General features: G+C 50.9%; 4 protein-coding genes across 4 annotated transcripts; 2 read left to right on the top strand and 2 right to left on the bottom strand.

Annotated features, from left to right (window-relative positions):
- Positions 1-751: 751 nt before the first annotated feature.
- FIESC28_01809 (uncharacterized protein) lies at positions 752-2350 on the top strand (the record flags this gene model as incomplete). Its single annotated transcript, XM_031155959.1, has 1 exon — positions 752-2350. One exon carries the CDS (start codon positions 752-754, stop codon positions 2348-2350), a length of 1599 nt encoding a protein of 532 aa, XP_031019963.1.
- Positions 2351-2991: 641 nt separating this feature from the next.
- On the bottom strand, positions 2992-5823 carry FIESC28_01808 (uncharacterized protein; the record flags this gene model as incomplete). Its single annotated transcript, XM_031155958.1, has 1 exon — positions 2992-5823. The coding sequence occupies one exon, from the start codon at positions 5821-5823 to the stop codon at positions 2992-2994; it is 2832 nt and encodes a 943-aa protein (XP_031019962.1).
- Positions 5824-6517: 694 nt separating this feature from the next.
- FIESC28_01807 (uncharacterized protein) lies at positions 6518-8169 on the bottom strand (the record flags this gene model as incomplete). The annotated part of the gene is made up of 2 exons (XM_031155957.1): positions 6518-7753; positions 7804-8169. 2 exons carry the CDS (start codon positions 8167-8169, stop codon positions 6518-6520), a joined length of 1602 nt encoding a protein of 533 aa, XP_031019961.1.
- Positions 8170-11346: 3177 nt separating this feature from the next.
- Positions 11347-19333, top strand: FIESC28_01806 (uncharacterized protein; the record flags this gene model as incomplete). Its single annotated transcript, XM_031155956.1, has 4 exons — positions 11347-14331; positions 14378-18305; positions 18356-19251; positions 19301-19333. The coding sequence occupies 4 exons, from the start codon at positions 11347-11349 to the stop codon at positions 19331-19333; spliced, it is 7842 nt and encodes a 2613-aa protein (XP_031019960.1).
- Between the last annotated feature and the right edge of the window lie 314 nt (positions 19334-19647).

The raw sequence follows: 19647 nt of genomic DNA, 5'->3' as shown, positions 1-19647 counted from the left end.
CTCGGGAGAGTAACCGATGAGTTTAGTGCCATCGATTTGTGAGTCAAGACGGAAGTTGAGAGATCTCAGCCTTCTCAGGTAGACTGCCGATCCATAGACTCGGGTTCAATTACATCACGGGCGTTGAGAGGCACCGGCTTTTGGTATGCCGAATAAGTTCCATTCCAGATGAATGTGCCGGATGTCAATTGACAACTTCAACTTTGTCAGTCTTGATGATACTCGTCTACCCATCCCTCCCCGCTTCAAACCGCATTCGGCCCTTTTATATCTGAAAAGCAATACTGAAGAGTAGTCGGCAGTAGCTGAGCAAGTTCAGTTCACTCGTTCTGCTGCAGATGAGACAGTCAGTTCTCAGTAGCGAGGTGGTTTAATTCAGCCGTGAATAAGCATCACCACTAATTTAGTGTCCAGTCAGATACTAGAATAAGCGAGAACACCATGACGAGATTCAGATACTCTACATTGAATAATGCAACGGCTCTTTGACGTCCCCTTAAGAAGGGGGGACTGTTTCCGGTATCACAGGTGGCATACACTACTGTCTGCCCTACACTCATCAATTTTAGTACACCATGAGGATCTGGTGTTGATGAATAATACCCGTCGGGAATAAGCACCCAGTACCAAGACCCGCTTGCGTCATCATGGCCACTCCAGAATCAAGCCTCAACCCATCAACGACATCATCAATCTCCCCATCACTAATGCTTTACCCCCAAAGTTTATACCATTTACTCTCATTCATAACATGCCACGATCGCAAAATTCCATCGACTTAGAACTCAATCCCCTCTCCCCAATCCCAGACCAGGACTCCGATCCTGATCTCCCTCTCACAATGTCCGCGCCACAGCCTAAGCCGCGCTGGCTGGACCCCAGACCATCAACATACCTCTCGCGCATAACATCGTCACATTATTTTCAGCGCTTCGTACATTCGCTTAGACCGCGTTTTACATGGCGCTACGTTACTTTTTCTACTATAGGCCTTTATGTGCTTTATTGCTTTATTACGTGGCAGCCCTTCTTTTCTTCACGACTACCGTCTTACTCTGGACCTCATGACGTCGGAGCCATAGATCTCGAGATCCCACTTCCTAAGCCGAAGCGCATTTCGGACACCACGCTTAAAGAAAATGGGAAATACGCATTCGAGGTAGAAAGCGTGCTTTTTACGGTTTATTATCCATCCATCAAAGGCGCAAAGAGTAATGTTGCGTTACATCCCTGGGTTCCGAAACCCATGGGTCTTACAGCAGAAGGCTACGCGCGCGCAGCAGGCGTGAACAATTTCCTCATCAGACCGATCTTTACGTTTGCGCTATGGTTATTTGTCGGCAGTATCAAGATCCCAGCGCAGGTCGACGTCCCTCTTCTGGATGATACGTCCAAGTTCCCTGTTATGGTCTTTTCGCATGGTGCTGTGAGTTCGAGAACGGATTACACTCATTATCTTGGTGAACTGGCTAGTCGCGGGCATGTCATCGCTGCGCTTGAGCATCGCGATGGAAGTTGTCCTGGGACCATGGTTCAGATCAAGGGTGAGAAGGATAGACCTGTCTTTTTGCTCAAGCAGAAGGATCTTGTCTCTGATCCGCCTATGAACGATACCATTCTCAAGAAAGAGCAACTCGCCGTGCGCACTGAAGAGATCCTGCAGACAATCCGCGTTCTGCAAGACATCAATTCCGGCAAAGGTTCCGAGATCTTCACCTCGAGCTCTCGTCGCGAGGGTAAGACGCTAGATGCGTGGTCCAACCGTCTCGACTTCAATCACCTCACCATCAACGGCCACTCCTACGGCGCAACAGGCGCGCTCCAGGCTCTCAAGACCGCAAACACAACATCCACAAACCCCGCCATCGGCGGCATCGCTCTCGACCCCGGCAAGTCCAGCGGACAACTCAACACCGAGATCCCCGTCCCTCTGCTCGTCGTGCACTCCAACTCCTGGTCCAAAAAACACAGCGTCTTCTTCGGCCGCCCGCACTTCGACACCGTCGCCGATCTGGTCCGGGGCGTACGGGACAAAGTCGGCGCAGCATGGTTCCTAACGAGCGTTGGAACAGCGCATCCCAGCGTGACGGATGCGCCGCTTCTTCAACCACTGCTGCTGAACTTTGCTACGGGTGCTACTGCCGACGTGCGCAAGGCTTTGGGCGAGTATGTCAAGGTGACGCTGGACTTCCTGGATTATACAAGGACTAGTAAGAAGGATGGTGTGCTTGATGAGGCGGTTACGCATGAGGAGTATGGGAAGTGGGTTAGTGAAGAGAGGGAGAAGAGTTTTCCTAAGGAATATGCTAAATATTGGGAAGTACATGTAAGCCCTCTCAATCGGAAGTAGGGTATTAATTAAGTAGAATAGTAATAATCAGCGCGTTTCCTTGACCATCCTCGCTGCGTTGACGTGATTGACTGCAAGGTTCGGCACAGGCCTTAGGGCGTCATAAGAATTGGCCCCCGAGAGAATAAGAGACGAAATAATTTGATCACCTTATGCTATCTCAGGCTAGCATTTAGGCTGCTTTATTTTTGTAGCCTGAATTTTAGAGGACATTTCTTCTAACACCCACCTAACAGGCACATCACAGTGACACCAACTAACCATTTCACCCACGCACAGTCTGTTCATATGCAATGTGTTATGATAGTATTATGTATTAATGGGAATATAGTCCCGGATGGCCTTTCCTTTTTGCTAATTTATATACAAGTCTATTGTGATCTTGTCGGCCATGGCTTCATGTACTCGTACTAAACATGACTCCGATATTGATGCAAGACTCCAATCCATGCTACCATGTATCATAGGAACGCCGCTGGGGAACTCCCCAGTCCACTGTTTCCATCATCTCGATTACGCCGGCTGCTCAGAAACATGTCCACCATCGTCTTGCTACCCATTACTTGAGCTCTCTGCTCTACATCTCTTGTCGCTTCTCCCGGCTTCTCCAGCATTGCTCGTGACCTGGTCGACGGGTAACCCTATCTAAGTCGTCCCGGACCGGGTGAGCCCGTTGTTATGGCATTCGCTCGGGCGCCAACACCAGGACTCGACCTAGTTGGAGACGCTTGCCACCCAGCAACACGAGGCTGAGACCGTCGCTTCGTGAACAGGCCCTCCGGCGTTGAATTCAGATAGCCTATCGCGTTCAAAGACTTCATTCGTTGCATTTCCTTTCCGGGACCAGTCTCAATCAAATTTCCTTGTGGGGCGACACTTGGCATTGAAGGCACTGTTCTCAAGGTGCTTCGGCGTGGTATGGAGGGGGTTGTTTCTTTGTCGCTCGTGTTCCCGTTATGATTTGGTGCCGAGTTTTCGTCATACCCACTGATGATCTGACGTGACGATCTTGTTGGACTGTCGGGGAAGGCTTGAGTGTTTCCCTTGACACTGCCCAGAGGCGTACGGCTCAACGGACGCTTATTTGTCGATGTACGCAGTTCAGGAGTAGACCCCATCGAAGCCCCTTCTCTGACATGACCGAGTAGTGGCAGGACACCGTTGTCTTGCTGGCGTCTAGGAGTCGAGGGCCCTTCGAGCTTGGACACTTTGGAGCTCAGCCAGGTCTTCCATTCCACCGAGCTGGCTGTCGACGTGTCGCGTTGGTGTTCGTGAGCTGACACATAGATTGGAATGTCGGGGGACTGATTGCGGGTGTACCTGCGACCCGGAGATGGTTCCAAGAGGTTAGCCTCGCGAGGTGTAGGCAATGGGGTGGCATCATCAGCTGAAAGGGAATAAACGCTCTCGACGTCTGCCGCGTGGTAGTCTTTCTCCGAACTCTGGTTTCTGTCTTGACGGGTCGGCAGGTTCAGAGTCGACAAGGAGTGAAGGTACTGAGATCCCGGCAGACCTCCATCCATCTCATCAGAAGAGTTCATCTCCCGTAACGCACGGCGGTAGGGGCTGGGCTCTCGAAATGAGTGACACTCAGGGCTGGCAAAAAATGCAGAACTTCTTTGACTGATCGTCTTGTGTGATTCAAGTCCATTGAGTAGCACACTGGTATGCTCGGTTTCAGCATTATCGTCGCTCCAATCCCAGGGAATTTTGTGCCTGGGTGTAGGTGCAGCGACGGTCTCGGCTGCGTGGTCTATGTCTTTGTCCGGGACTTCTGTGACCGAGCTCGACGTCGAGGACTGACGTCCATGGCTACTAGCGATGTCGTCGTCGGGTCGAACGCACCGAATGGTGGAATGAGGCCATTGCTTGTTCATAGACTCGCAAAGTTCTCTATTCTTCTCAAAGTCGTTTTCCGTGGTCGCGATAGACCCAGTTTCAATTCGCTCCGATGTCTCGTTTTGTCCGAGTCGTTCGATCAGAGCAGAGTAAACGCGCTCACTGTCAATCGACATTTCTGCTATCATGTCCCGCGTCTGTTGCTGCAGAGGCTCCGTCGAATGAAGGGGTGAAGCGACGTGCGTGCCATTCTCTCTGATCACAGAAAGACGCTGTCTTTCCCTGTCTCCAAGGGTTCCTTCACTCGTTACTGTGTTTGTCATCGAGTTTGTCCAACTGGTGACACGAGACCTGTCGTCAGAGACACAGTGATCAACGTCCGCGAAGCTCTCCACGCTACCTTTACGAGACCTGAGTTGTTGGTTCGAAGGTACATCATGCAATGAGGGAATATGCGAGGTAACCCGAAACATAGAGGCCTCCTCGTCGGCATCAGTATCCCCAGCATGCAGACAGCTCTCGCCATCAGAGTCCTTGTCTACCACACATTGTTCATACCGCTCTTGTTCAGAATCCTCGCTCTTTCCTTTGCCAAAAAGGCCTCGTAGCTTTGATCTCAAGCCATGCGAAACTTTGCGCGCCGTATTTCGGATCCCATGTTGTTTTGGGACAGAGGCGCTGTTGGTAGAAAACGTTGAAGCGACTGCGGTGGAATTGTTGCTGCTGTTTCGGAGAGATTTGCGCATGACTGTGGAAGTTTCACTCTCCCTTGTCTTGGGTCTCAGTAAAGCAGAGTGTTGTTTTTTCCTTTCTTCTTCCTCTTGTATCTGGCGAAACCTCTCTCTGGCAAGTCGAAGTGCGGCATCATTGTCTTCGACACGGTCGCTGGCTTGAGAAGCGGCCATTTTTCGACGACTTTTGAGAAAACTCATTGATGCGACGGCTCTGAGTGCAGACGTTTGCGGCCTCACATTTTTCGGCGGGTCGTTCTCATTGTTCTTGGGCGGTAATGGTGAAGAACGTGGACGCATATCATTGCTGGCGGACCAATCTCTTGTAGAAACGCCTCCAGTAGCGAGGTTTGAAGAAGTCATCATGGAGCGAGACTTTCTAACTTTTTTGTATAGGGAAGAAATTGAGTCAACATCGTCTTGAGGGTTGTAGCACGCGTCGGGTGGCTGCAGCGTTTCCAGGTACCGTTCTGTAAGGGAGAATTTTGAAGTTGCTTTTGTGGGTGAGTCTCGACCCCCATTGGCTCTTGACGCTATATTTCGGCGAGGTGCAGCTGAAGGAGCAGTGAACCGGACACTTCGTCTTCGAGAAATGTCTGAAGTGCCATTTCGGCTCATGGCACTGTCAGTCCGCTGAAAACTGTGTCTTATGACACTGCTGGTGCCATCACTCCTGTCGTGATAGAAACTTGCTGGATCGTGCGGTAAACTCATCCCCTCACTTCTCGGCCGGTCTTGGGCTCGTTGATATGACAATACTGCAGCTATGTTTGCATCCCTTGCAGCTTTGGCGGGGTCCATAGACTCAAACGCATGGATGGGTCGGCGAACAACGGAGTTGGTAGATTTGCTTCGGCTCAATGGGCGACGGTTCGTTTTTCGAGAGCTATTGCGCCGGAGCATCTCTCATGGATGATTGAAACGGTAATTGTGAGGATAAGAACTGAGTAGTGATAAAGACTCGGGGCGCAACAGAATGATGGATTGTCCAGCTGGTGATGACACCAGGTAGAAAATGCAGGAAGACATGGCAGCGACGATTGAAGTGAACTAGCACTTGCAGCAGTCATTTCTTGGGAGGAAGGAATGGCTGTTGATGAAGTGGAAGGAAGTATTCGCAAGTCAGCAAAACAGCAAGAGCACACCTGCTCCAGACAACTGCGAAGCAGTCTTGAGACAGCGCCCAAATGAGACAGCTTAGCCACAAGTCCTAGCTGCCAAAGATTGTCTAAAATTGTCTAAATCCGTCTTTTGGGCTCAGCGGCCCATGTTTACTAAAAATACCCCAACGCTGGGGTGACTGGGCAATCAAAGGTAGCGATGAGGCAGAACGCAGCTAATCAGACGTCACAGAGGCAACAAAAGGAACAGGATGCACTTGAATAAGGAGATTTATTGTAATAATGCGAGCAAAGCTAAATGCAGCCCACTCTCATGGACCTAACCCATGCAATAGCGCGCGATGACAACTGGTCATCAAAGAGAGCAAGCGCCCCCATCAATATCATGTACCCAATTTAAAACATAACCCATGCCAATCCGTAATCCCAACTAAAACAATGCGTAACCAGTGCACCACATGAGAAGATTATAGATCTTACAGGTTAAGCTCCTTGATGAACTGCTCGAGCTCCTCATCGACGAGCTCGTGGATCTTCTTGGAGAACTTCTCGGCCTTGGAGCCAAGCTGCTTAGCACCAGTGGTCAGCTTGTCAGAGACAACCTCGACCTCCTGCTCGACGGCGTGCTTGATCTCCTCGACGCGAGAAGAGGGAGCAGCGCTGTTGACCTTGTAGCCACCAGCCTCAACAATCTGCTTGTAGTCGCTGCAGCCACCACCGTTCCAGGCGAGCAGGTTGGGGGTGTCGGAGGGAATGTCGGAGAGAGCGTTCTCAGTAGCGACGGAGATGAGGTTCTCCTTGAGCTTCTTGGGAGTGATGGAAGCAAGAGCGTACTCGGAGTCCTCAGCGGGCTGGAGGGAAAGGTAGTAGGCAAGGAGACCGGCGATATGGGGAGAGGCCATAGAGGTACCGGAGATGGTGTTGACGGCGTGCTTGCTGCCCTTCCAGGTGGACTGAATGTTCAGACCGGGGGCGAAGATGTCAGTGCACTTTCCGTAGTTGGAGAAGTAAGCACGGCTGTCATCAAGAGCGGAGGCACCGACGGTGACGGGCTCAGAAGCAGCAGCAGGGGAGTAGTTGCAGGCATCAGCGTTGTCGTTGCCAGCAGCGACGGCAAAGTGAACACCAGTGCGGACGGCGGCGTTGACGGCAGCATCGAGAGCCTGGGTCTTTCCACCACCAAGAGACATGTTGGCGACGGAGCCCTTGAAGCCCTTGCGCTTGCCGTCCTTAGCCTTCTTCTTCTGCTCAAGATGGCTGGTGGCAGCGTACTCGACACCCTTCACAACGTCGGACATAGATCCAGAGCCGTTAGATCGGAGGACCTTGACAGCGTAGACATTGGCCTTCTTAGCAACACCGTACTTCTTACCGGCGACAGTACCGGAGCAGTGAGTACCGTGACCATTGCCATCCTCGTCGGGGTCGCCAGAGGGAATGGTAGCACCCCAGTGGGCACGGCCCTCGAAGTCAACGTGCTCGACGTTGGTACCAGTATCAACAATGTAGGCATCGACACCCTCGCCACCATCGGCGGAGTAGAGGTACTTGTTGAAGGTACCAAAGTTGAGGGTGTTGCGGTGGGAGATACGGGCAAGACCCCAGGGAGCCTGTCGCTCAGTCTCGCTGTCGCACTTGTCCATAGTGGTGACCTTGTCATTTGTGACAGGGACCATGGTGTGGACAAGAGTGTCGCGCTCGATGTACTCGACCTGTGGATGATTAGCTTACGATGATGTGTGAGGCATAAAGAGGTACTTACGTCAGGGTGGTTTCGGAGCTTCTCGATCATGGACTCGTCAAAGTGGCCGGCGTAGCCCTTGAAGGCCTCACCGATGTCAAAGGTGTGCTTCATGCCAGAGAAGGTCTTGTCTGTGAAGGAAAGCGATCGCTTTCGGAGCTCCAGGCGCTCAGTCTCGCCTTGGTTGTGAATGTCCTGAACCCACATGTGGTGGTTGCCAGCAGCCTTCTCGTCGACATGGTCCTTGAACTTGACGATGTACGAGTCGGGAATGGTCTCAGCATCGACGGAGCTGAGGATGGGAGCGGCCTTGTCGTGGATGGTTCCGACGCTGAAAGAGGCAGCGCTGGCGACAGCGGCCACTGAAAGAGTGAGGGCGGACTTCATGATGATGACGATACGCGCAAAACTCGAAATGTATGTTGTTCTAGTCTACCTGCGACTCAAAGACAAAGACAAATGGATAAAGTGATGTCCTCGACCGACTGCCTTGATGGAAGCAGACAAGATCGATACTGGAGGAAGGTGCGAGTGATGATGGGGATGATGAAAGGAAGAAGAAGCGATGGCGGCGGACCTGGGGTAGATAAGCAAGCGCGAGCTGCTGCGTGCGACAGCTCCAGTGTTGCCTCAGCGGGCCTGGGGGAGGCGTCAGGGTATCAGAAATATTGACCGCCGAGAGACAGTGCGTTAGAATAACTTAATCACTTTAGCGCATTTTGAGGGCGTTCTGAGTTCACTTAATTTTGACGCTACAAACCTTGTAGGACAATTGTTCTGGTACCCTGTCGGGAGGGCAAGAGGGTGTGACGCATCCATCCCTGGGATGAGCGATAACACAGTGGCTGACCCCCATTTTTGGTCTAGTGCACGCTCTCGGAGGCCAATGACGGTCGCCGAGGCAATGCGATAACGGCATATCGTGCTCAAGGTACTTCCGAGCTATCATGACAGACCGTATGAAGGTTTCGTCCGCACAGTAGACTGAACGCAATGTCGAGCCGGCTTCGATTTCAGCCGTCTGGACCCGAGGAATGTCATGATGGACGTGAAGCACTGGAAGCCCTCAGGGATAACAAGCGAAACCAGCATACAGTAATTGAGAGTCTCTACCGTGTCTCATTTACCGCTATTTGATGTTTGCGAGATCAACTGATGGTAGATGATTGCCTTACCTTGTTGACGGCTGATGACCCGGTCGTGTTTGTCCGCCTCGCCTCGAGTCATGGATCATGGATGGCTGTCACTACAGGGAGCATGAATGTCTTTCTGAACTCAAATCCAGAGCCTGAATCTCAGTTATCGTGAACACTTAGTCACTGCAAAGTTCGTTAATAGACTCTCTCTTACTCACAATCTTCCCAAGATTCCAGCGTCCATCACGATACAGTCCTCATGCAGAAGCACACGCTCGAGGCTGACAATCCATTACAGCTACTCAGCCGTATCCGAATACAGTACATCATGGCTGCGCAAGCTCAAAGACACTGTGCTCAGTCTAGCCGATCAAAGTACACTGATAGCGTCGAATCAAGGTCCACACAAGCAGCTTGAGCTTCAACAAGGTACGGGTACCTTCCAGTTTGCGGTGCCTGCAGCCAAAAGCAGGTGTCTCTTTACCCAGTGCTAGAAACCAAAATGCGGGGAGGGATCTGACTCCGATTGGCCCCCACTGACCTAATCCGCCTGATCCATCGAGTCAGACGACGTCCCTGGCACGTGCCTGCCCATGTCTCAACTAAAACTGAAGCGCTGTTCGCTCCAAGCCAACGCCGACAGCGCCTCACCATCCCAGTCCGTTCCCGGGGTTAAAAGTGACATTTCTGAGTCTAGGAGGTGATTCCTTGGAAAGACAATACGCGACGTGAAAGACGTCATGATTCGGTCTGCGAAATGATATCCCAACTGCCAGCTCACAACAGCCATTCAGGCAACCATTCGTATCCATCCAAAACATCCATGAGACTCAAAACATGTTGGCCAGTGCACTTTATCATGCACGCCAGGTACCTCAAGCTCCCAAGTTCGGTAGCCCGGATGAGGTACATAGCGCGTTTGCGTCTGGAGTACCTTGAGCTAGCTCTAGCTCTCCACTTTGGATCAACTCAGATGCCATAACTTTACCGTCAGATAACGCCATTAAACACCGCTTGGATCTCATCATTCCAGGCCGAGATGCTCGACGAATTTACGCCGAGCTATCAATTCGTATCCGCTTGATAAGCTGATGATACCGATACTTGCCTGATTAAGATAGTGATAAGCGGACCTCGGAACCATTGTGGTTTCAATGCATTCAAGGGTCCGCGTCACTGGACATAAACAAAGCTAAGTGCTGATGGTGCTACAAAGGTACCAACAAAGGTCTGACGTTGGTGCATGTTAGAATAGCACAGTAATGCAATGTCTTTATCTTGATAAAGGCGCACGAAATGTAGATAGGATGATAGATGTGCATTGTCAAGACGTGTATGTGTTGCCATGCCATAATAAACGCATCAAAGCGCCGCGCCTGCGCTTGGGAGCAGCGACGAGAACTTGTATCCGAGATCGCCTTCTAGGACCAAATCCCCGTGTCGCATTGAACGAAGGGAGAACATGGGCTTTTAAGAATATGGATGTAATGTCATGGATAAGGGGTTAATACAAGCAGTCTCGTGAGCTGGTTTCGTCTCCGATTTGCTTGAACATATACAACATGGATTCTGGCGTTAGATGCTACATGCAATCATAAAGAGACGACTTCTGTGAGCTACTCAATACGCGACAAGTAGTACGAATACTTAAAATGAGATCTGCGGTAGTCCGACCATCTGAATATTGCATTTTAGATGAAATAGATATAATGAACGCTCTTTCTCCCGATTAAAGGCTTCCGTCTCATATGTGTTGAATCTACCCTACACCAGATGACGACGTCATTGAGACATGGTGGTTGGACCACCAAGACACGCGTGTCTCTGGAATATGCCATCAATATCCAGAAGCACGATGCTCAAAATAATGTTTCTCAAAGTTCTCTCCATCCTCTACGATTGACTCTTCCGTGTTACGCGGGCGTGGAGGGCAGCAATCATGCGCACGCGTACATGTCACTCCAAAATCATTACTCGAGCTTCGTCAGCTCAGACGATCCATCACAGGACGGAGGGGCCAGCTTCGCCACAGCCAAGCCACACCTCCAAGGCTGACCCCCCATAGGTGAGTTACAGTACGGAGCATTGAGCACAGGTAGCGCAGGCTCCAGTTCAGTGGGTGACCGATTGTTTCGAGACACCTTCGCTAATTTCTCAGCTTCCAGTGCTTGTTTTGGACGAATCTCGATACATTCTCTCCGATACCCAGCGAAAGTACCTTATCCGAGAACCTCCTGTGGCCGTATCGTGACCGCTGTTTCCTGCCCGCCGAGAGCTTCATGCGCCCCGCGCTGGTAGCTCCATCAAGTTCTAAATCTCACTCTTCGATGCCGACGACGACTGATAACAGCCTGGACCCTTGAAGGGCTCAGGGGGAGGTGGTTTCTGGAATGAACCCGTGATCAAACAAAGAACAATACTCGAAAAAATGACCTCAATACCAAGACGATACCGGTCGTCCACTTCGGCCTCGAACCCACCGCAAACCAAGTCCTTCGAAATCTTAAAGGGCTTGCTTGAAGCTCTCAATATCGATACGACTCTTCACCAGCAGGATGGCTTCCCTCAAATACCGCCATTGTTGCGAAAAACCCGACACATTATACAGCATATCTCTGCGACACGATCGCCCGTCCACCAAGATGACTTCCGACATGCAGATGGCTTCGAGACGATCCTTAATCTGCTCCGAGCCTTCTCAGGCTACTACGATCCCGATAAAAGAAGCGACGCGGACATGCTTGCTCTGTTCAAGTTGCTAGGAGACTGTTTGAACCTCTTTTCAGTTGCCCTACATGGACATGCAGGCAACCGACGCTATTTCCGATACAAGGTTGAAGGAGGCGGATGGGAGGCTCTGGAACAAGTCATCGCAAGCATAGGACTCGGCGGGGCTGAACCTGATGCTTGGATAAGCTGTCATGTTTTTGGCAAGCTACTAGCTTTCTCTCTGGACGACGAAGCTCTCGATCTCCTTTGTCAATCGATCGCGAAATCACTACGACCGGACGACGATAACTCCCCCAAAGAGGATGAAAGCGACAGCGCCGAAGAGCAATGGGATCTGGTGTTGGCCAAGTCTGCAGAAAACATTACGCCCGGCGTGAGGGAAGTCGTGAATGCCAAGACTATAATACGACATCCCGAGATTTTGCGAGCAGTTGTCAGTTTCTGGACCGCTATTCCTCGAATGAAAGATGGCCTCGCGAACCCGGCTTCTTTACTTGTCCTCGAGACAATCCATTGTGCTATCTCAGTTTCTATATATAACCGAGCCGCAGTCCACTCGACAGGCGCCTTATCGCAGTTCCTCCGGGTCGCTTTCAATGCCGATTCAGCTCTTAGCCCACCTGAGCGGGAGAAGGTGTTGGCGATCTGCAAGATACTCATGTACTTGGGTGTGAATGAGCCGGCCGACACTCAATTCTTACTATCGACGCCCGGCTCAGAGGCATCCGAATTCTGCTTGCAGATGACATCGAAACATACAGGTCCTCCGTTCTTCCAATTCGACTTATCTCTGCATGGCCATTCGTCGCTCGAGCTATCCAGTCTTGGTCGTTCTTTTCCACCGCAATCTAGTGCTGGTTACACCTTCACGGCCTGGATTCGAGTAGACAGCTTCGATCCTACTGCACACACAACGATATTCGGCGTCTTCGATTCCACGCAATCATGCTTTCTGCTTATGTACCTCGAGAGGGATACCCACAACTTTATCCTCCAAACATCTGTTACTTCAAACAAGCCTAGCGTGCGCTTCAAGTCTGTTTCGTTCAAGGAGAAGAAATGGTACCACATCGCCATTGTGCATCGCCGACCCAAGACGATGGTCACTAGCAAGGCGTCTTTGTATGTCGATGGCGAATTCTCCGAACAAATACGCTGCAATTATCCTCATCTGCCGCCCCTGGCCACTGGTGCTCATGACAGTTTCGCCTCATTCAACTCGAACCAGAACAAGACAAACCCTGTACAGGCTTTCGTCGGTACCCCAAAGGATCTCTCTAACCAAATAGGACCCGGTTTGGTCTTTTCGCGGTGGTCGCTTGCTTCGGCGCACTTATTCGAGGATGCTTTGAGCGATGACTATTTGGCGGTCCATTTTGGTCTGGGGCCACGATACCAGGGTAACTTCCAGGACAGCCTGGGCGGCTTCCAGACTTATGAAGCATCAGCTACTCTGGGCCTTCGCAACGAGATTGCGCATCCTGGAAAGGGTGAGACTTCGGACATCATCAGAGCTGTCCGTGAGAAGGCTGGTTCACTACTACCTGAATCCAAGATCTTGCTTAGCATTCTTCCTTCCGCCACGTTCCCTGAAAATGTGCAATTCTACGATACCGGACTTTTGCGATCACTTCCACGGAATTGCGCCCGCAACCTCTTTAGGGCATCCAACCAAGAGGGTGCACCTCTAGCGATCAACTGTGCTGTTCCCAGTCTACCAGACTCACTGTTCCGTGTTCAAGGTCTTCTCTCATTCCGCGGCAACCCCATCGTCGCTGTGCCATCCTATCTGGACGAGAACCTATGGCGATTGGCCGGTTTCACACCACTGGCTCTGAAGCTCTTTGAGAGAGCGTCTTCAATCGAAGAGACAGTGCGATCAGCGGAAATGCTGTTTTACTGCATTCGTCAGAGCTGGAGAAACAGTGAAGCTATCGAGAAGGACAACGGATACGGTATATTGGCCATGCTCCTTCGTGTGAAGCTGGGGTATGACCGTGGTACTAGTGATTCAACGGTTACCCGACTACAAGTCTCGAATGACGATCGCGATCGACTTGCCTTCCAGCTACTCAGTCTGATCCTTGGCTTCGTTGGATACAACCACATGGAACCCATGGAGTCGTTCATCATCAACCCTCTCGCCTATCGTGTCCTGCTCATTGATCTTGACATTTGGCGGAAGTCGGCGCCTCGGATCCAAGAGCTGTACTACAAACAGTTTGTGACTTTTGCTGTCAATAGCAAATATCATGAGTTCAACAGCCGGAGGTTAATCAGGATGAGAATCGTCAAGAGGCTGCTTGACGCTATGAAAGGAGAGGTCGTTTCTGAGGACACGATATCTCATTTCATGGGCGCCTTCGAAATCCTCGTCACTTCCAACTTTAGTCAAGAGGTCATGAGATCTTTGTCGCTTTTCATCACCTACGCTTTTCACACCCAACCTTTACCAGTCAACAGAAGCCCACGGGCTCTATCGATTGTTTCAAGAAACGGTACTCCAGTTCCTAGGCGGAGAGGAACGCCGACCGATCCAACCGCAGCTGGAATTGCTTCTGGCCTGAAGTTCTTGACTAAGAAGCAGCTTGGTGTCAAGGTACTCAGCATGTACTCTCGCATATTGTGCGAAAAGGGCAACACCACACACATCAAGAAGTTTGCTAGAACTGTTACAAATAAGGTGAGAATGTTTAGTACCGCCGCTTTACTTTTACTAATGATAGCAGTGGCTCCTCTACCTTCTGGCTGAAAACGACCCGGAAATCGTCGTTCATGGTTGCAAGATTCTGGCACGTCTTCTGGTTACGCATGGCTCCAACTACACATCAAAGTTTGCTGGAAAGTCGGGAGGTTTTGTCATCATGTCCAACAGACTCAAGCGGTTCTGGGACATGCCAACTTTATGGCCCATTTGCTTCAGTATCCTGTTTGGCTACGATGTTGCCGAGATCAATTTTGATAGGAACTTTGACTTCTTCAACCTCCTAGAGACGTTTGGCAAACGCAAGGTTGTGTACCCCGAATCTTTGTCCGTCATTACCGCAATGCTGCAGCATGGATTGAAAGATGTGATGCGATACCAGGATGATCCAGATTCACCAGCAACACATGTCGCTCCAACGCCTGCTTTGAAGAAGCACGCGTCCGCCAAAGAACTTCGCCCCGAGATGCGACCGCGAGCAAGCTCTATGAATCTGACAACTGCCCTTGCGACACGATCTAACTTCACCCGTGATAGCGAAAGAGTCGCAAGCTATGCTGGAGTTTTACACACCGTGATTAAATTCCTCCTCGATCTCCACGAGCGCTCGACGGAGTTCAGGGACTTCGCTTTGACATCTGAGTGGGTGAGGCTATTGTTGTCGGCGCTTTACCCGGTCATTGTCAGCGCTGATGCGGTAACGCCTGAGACTGAGCTGAACTCTGGCGACACGGCCTTGACATTCGAAGGAACAGATGTTATCATCCGGCCCATCGCTGGTAGTGGTTCCCATGCTACACCAATCGTCCGAACGACAAGCGTTGATCCAGTCCCGTCACCTCAGTCGACACCACCTAAGGGCACACCGCTGAGGAGAGCATCGTCGTTCATTCTGCTCACTCAGCAGAAGTCACCTGTCGGTCCCAGTCCGGCTCGCTTGAGTCCTGCTTTACCATCACCGAGGTTGACGCCCAGCAATAGACCGAGCAGCGACATCTTGGACGGACTTATGGATCTGGTGGTGAGCGTCTTCATGGATCAGCTTCTATCACGAAAAGACTTTACTGGATTTGGCTTGTTCACCAAGGTCCCTCCTGGTTTCCGAGAGCACCAAGCTTATTTCGAGTCTTACATCCTGAAGCATGTAATTGCCCAACTGGAGAAGAACATCCAATCCAACCAGAAGGCAATCTGCGAGCCTCGTGTACTGACGAACATCTCACGACTCTGCCAACACATGTCGGAAGCCATCTTCGAAGGATGGTTCATGAATGGGGCTGAGGTCATGATTGACTTTATCGGGATGCTTCTTGAATTCTTGCAACGGCCTGACATCGCATCTCTCAAGAGTGTCCGACTTTGTAGCCAGGCGGTCAATAACATCCGTTGTTGCCTTCTGAGGATAATCCTTCTTCGATTGTCAGATCTCGACAGTCCAGAGACCACGCTCGTTGAAGCTAAGCAGTTCATGGGCAAGATGGCGTACTGGCAAATGTCAATCCTTGGTTCATTTACCAATGAAGATCAATTCCTCAAGCTTTTCTGGTACCAGCTCTATACCAAGCTCATCAGCGACAAGATGCCCCTTCGAGTTGCCGCAGCAAACTTCTTGCGTATCATCTTGGTACAGAAACCGGAGGAATCTACTGAGCTCATTCATGCATGCATGTCACCGGATCAGAAGCAGCTTTCTAAGGACTTCCAGCAATTGACCGGTGTTGATGACGATACATTCGTGGAGTGGGTTGACAAGCATCGCCCATCGTTGGATGTACTGTTCTTCGGCGGTATGTCCAAGACATGGGAGGACTTTGTCAGCTCGGAGAATGTCCGTACTGCAGAAACAGCCAAGGTCCGGTTGACCAAACGAAAAGATAAGCTTAGAGCGTGGCACGCGGAGAGCATCACCACAGAGAAGACCCTGCTCAGTCATGACATTGGCAATAGTGCATGGATGAAGAGTATCTATAACTCCGAGTACTTCAAGTACCAACGAATTATGCAAGATCAACAGGATGATCTCGTGTTTCTGAGTGATGCTTACAAGAAGATGGAAAGAGACCTGATGCGACCTGGCGCAGTCTTTAGCGAAGCGGCGCCACCCAAATGGAAACTCGACCGAACAGAGGGACGAAACCGGATGAGACTCAGGGTTCTTCCCGACTTTGCAATGAGTAAGGATGAATATCAGCCCAAGAGGAAGGCGAGCGAAGTCTTGCAGAGTCTTCGGATCAATACGTCGGCCAGCCCAGCGCCCTCGATTGTCACGTCCGCGGTCTCGCCAACCAAGTCAAGCACTCCCGCACCCATAGAAGGGAACAACGGACCGCTTCAGTTGACCGAAGAGCCTGAGAGTACTGAGTCAGGAGAACAGCCTGCCTCTGGTGTCGCGCCTGAAGATGACTTCGAGCTTGTAGACGACCCCAACGATCCGAACGAGGGAGACGAAAATTTTGAGGACAAGAACCGTAAGGTGATGCGACGACTGGAACGTGGAGACCAGGTTCAGTCTGCATACAATGTCTCGCGCATCATTGGACTGGAGGCTTGTGAGGGTATTCTCATCATCGGCAAGGATGCACTTTATATCATGGACAACGTGTTTCAGTGCGCTAATGGCGATATTGTCAACGTCTGGCAAGCTCCGCCTGAAGAGCGTGATCCTTTTTCTCAGATCGTCACTGATGCCAAGACATCTGAGAAGAGACAGAACAATAAGGAGCAAGAGTCGAGGCATTGGCGATGGCACGATGTTATCAGCATCTCAAAACGCCGGTTCCTCTTCCGAGATGTTGCGATTGAGGTCTTCTTCACCGATGGCCGCAGTTATCTTCTGACCACTATCAACCCCGCGGTTCGGGATAATCTGTTCGTCAAGATGCTCAGCAAGGCACCTCACACCAGTGGCGCCAATACTCTTCCCAATCCCGAGGATGCTTGGCGTTTGGAGTCTCTGAAGGTCGTCGATGAATCGCCTCAAGGATTTGGTTCCAAGTTCGGTACCTTCTTCAACTCGTCACCTTGGAATCCTATTCTCAAGAGGTGGCAGAAGGGCGAAATCTCCAACTTTCACTATCTCATGATGGTGAACACCATGGCTGGCAGGACCTTCAACGATTTGACCCAGTACCCAGTGTTCCCATGGGTCTTGGCCGATTACACCAGCGAGGATCTGGACCTTGATGACCCCAATACGTTCCGAGATCTATCCAAACCAATGGGCGCGCAAACACCACACAGAGTCGGAGGGTTTGTCGAGAGCTACAATGCTTTGGAGGAGATTGGTGAGGTTCCTTTCCACTATGGTACACACTATTCTTCTGCCATGATTGTGTCTTCATACCTTATCCGTCTACCACCCTTCGTTCAGTCCTACATCCTGCTCCAGGGAGGAAGCTTTGATCACGCAGATCGTCTCTTCCAATCCATCCCAGAAGCATGGAAGTCTGCCTCGTGCAAGAACAAGACTGACGTGAGAGAACTCATCCCCGAGTTCTACTGCCTTCCCGAATTCTTGACCAACGTCAATGGCTACAACTTTGGCAATCGCGAAAGCAACGGCGTTAAGGTCGATCACGTTGAGCTTCCCCCATGGGCCAAGGGTGACCCTAGGATCTTCATCTCCAAGCACAGGGAAGCATTAGAGAGCCCATACGTGAGCGAGAATCTGCACCAGTGGATTGATCTCGTCTTCGGATTCAAGCAGCGAGGCGAGGCGGCGGTAGAGAACCTCAATGTCTTCCATCATCTCTCTTACCGTGGCGCGACAGACTTGGATAGCATCACCGATGCAAAAGAGAGAGCTATTATGGCTGGTGTTATCCACAACTTTGGACAAACGCCTCATCAAGTGTTTATGAAGTCCCATCCGGTTAGAGAGCATAACCGATCTCCGGTTAGACGATTGGACACGAGTGTGTTCTCGTTGAGCTGTTTGCCGCATCCCCTTCTTGGTAAGCACTCTTTTTCTCGGTCTTAAACTTGACTAATTGTCTCTCAACAGAAAGCCACGAGCGTGTAGCTTCCTTGATCTACGCACCTAAGCTGGACCGCTTACTCTGCGCCTCTCCGTTCCGCCTCAATTTCCCACCATACGACAAGTTCTTGGAATGGGGATATGCCGACAACAGTATCCGCTTCTTCTTCAGCGACAATCGAAAGGTAAACCGACACCATACTCCCAGCTCAAGTCGCCTCGCTAACTCGACAAAGCCCGCTGGCCTCTTTGAGAACCTTCATATTGGACAAATCTCTTGCGCCTGCTTTGCTGACTCAAAGACATTGATCACCGCTGGCGAGGACTGCGTTGTATCAGTGTACGCACTTCAGACCTCACCTGGCAAGCCAGTTGAGCTACTTCCAAGGTCCAGTTTGTTTGGACACAAATTCCCTGTCACAACAATTGCAGTCAGCAAAGCTTTCTGTACTCTGTTGACGGTATCTGCGGATGGCCAGGCGTTCTTGTGGGATCTCAACCGTCTATCGTTCATTCGCAAGCTACCTTTGGTGCGCCCCGTCGAATCTGCGCGCATCAATGACATCTCTGGCGAGATTCTTCTATGCTCTGGACCGAACGTGATCCTATACACTCTGAACGGCACATTGCTTCTGGAACAAAACGTCTGCTTTGAACAAGACGACTACATCCACTCATGTGCATTCTATGAAGGCGCTGGAAATGAATGGCTCGAGAACTACCTGATCTTCACAGGCCACAAGCGCGGCAAAGTCAACATCTGGCGGCGTAGCATCGTCGGCAATCGATGGACTCTGGAACTATACAGAAAGCTGGACCACGTTGACTACAAGAACGAGAAGGGCGCCAATACAGAGGCGGGTATGACATGCATCAGCCCAATGCCAACATGCGTCTACACAGGTGATGATGACGGACGAGTTGTAAGTGACCCTACCGCTCTCGGGCATACCATAACTAACACGCTTCTAGTACGAATGGAATCTAGTGAACAGGGAAAGATAGAGCCTGGCCCTACCGAACCGGACATCAGTTCGACACAACCGCCGCAACAGTTTCGTATAACTAGAAGAGATGGGAAGGATCTTTTGGCTTCTTGCTTGCACATCACCGCGGCGTTTCCTGTTTGATCGTTCCCGCACGTTAGAAAATCATTGACTCGCGCAAGTGGGCGCACAACGTATATATATCCCGAAAACGTTTTATGGTCGGTGGACGGCTTGATTGATTGGATGTAGAAAATCGAATTGAAGCGTCAATTGCTGCTGAAAATTGGACTCTTGTCCCTTGTATTCCTCTATGATATATCTCCCCCTCCG

The sequence above is a fragment of the Fusarium coffeatum genome, assembly GCF_003316985.1.
Source record: "Fusarium coffeatum strain FIESC_28 chromosome Unknown BRIP53273_contig_41, whole genome shotgun sequence".
In the NCBI taxonomy this organism is placed as follows: Eukaryota; Fungi; Ascomycota; class Sordariomycetes; order Hypocreales; family Nectriaceae; genus Fusarium; species Fusarium coffeatum.
The sequence above is the reverse complement of the archived record's forward strand: the minus strand, read 5'-3'. Positions and strand labels throughout refer to the sequence as shown.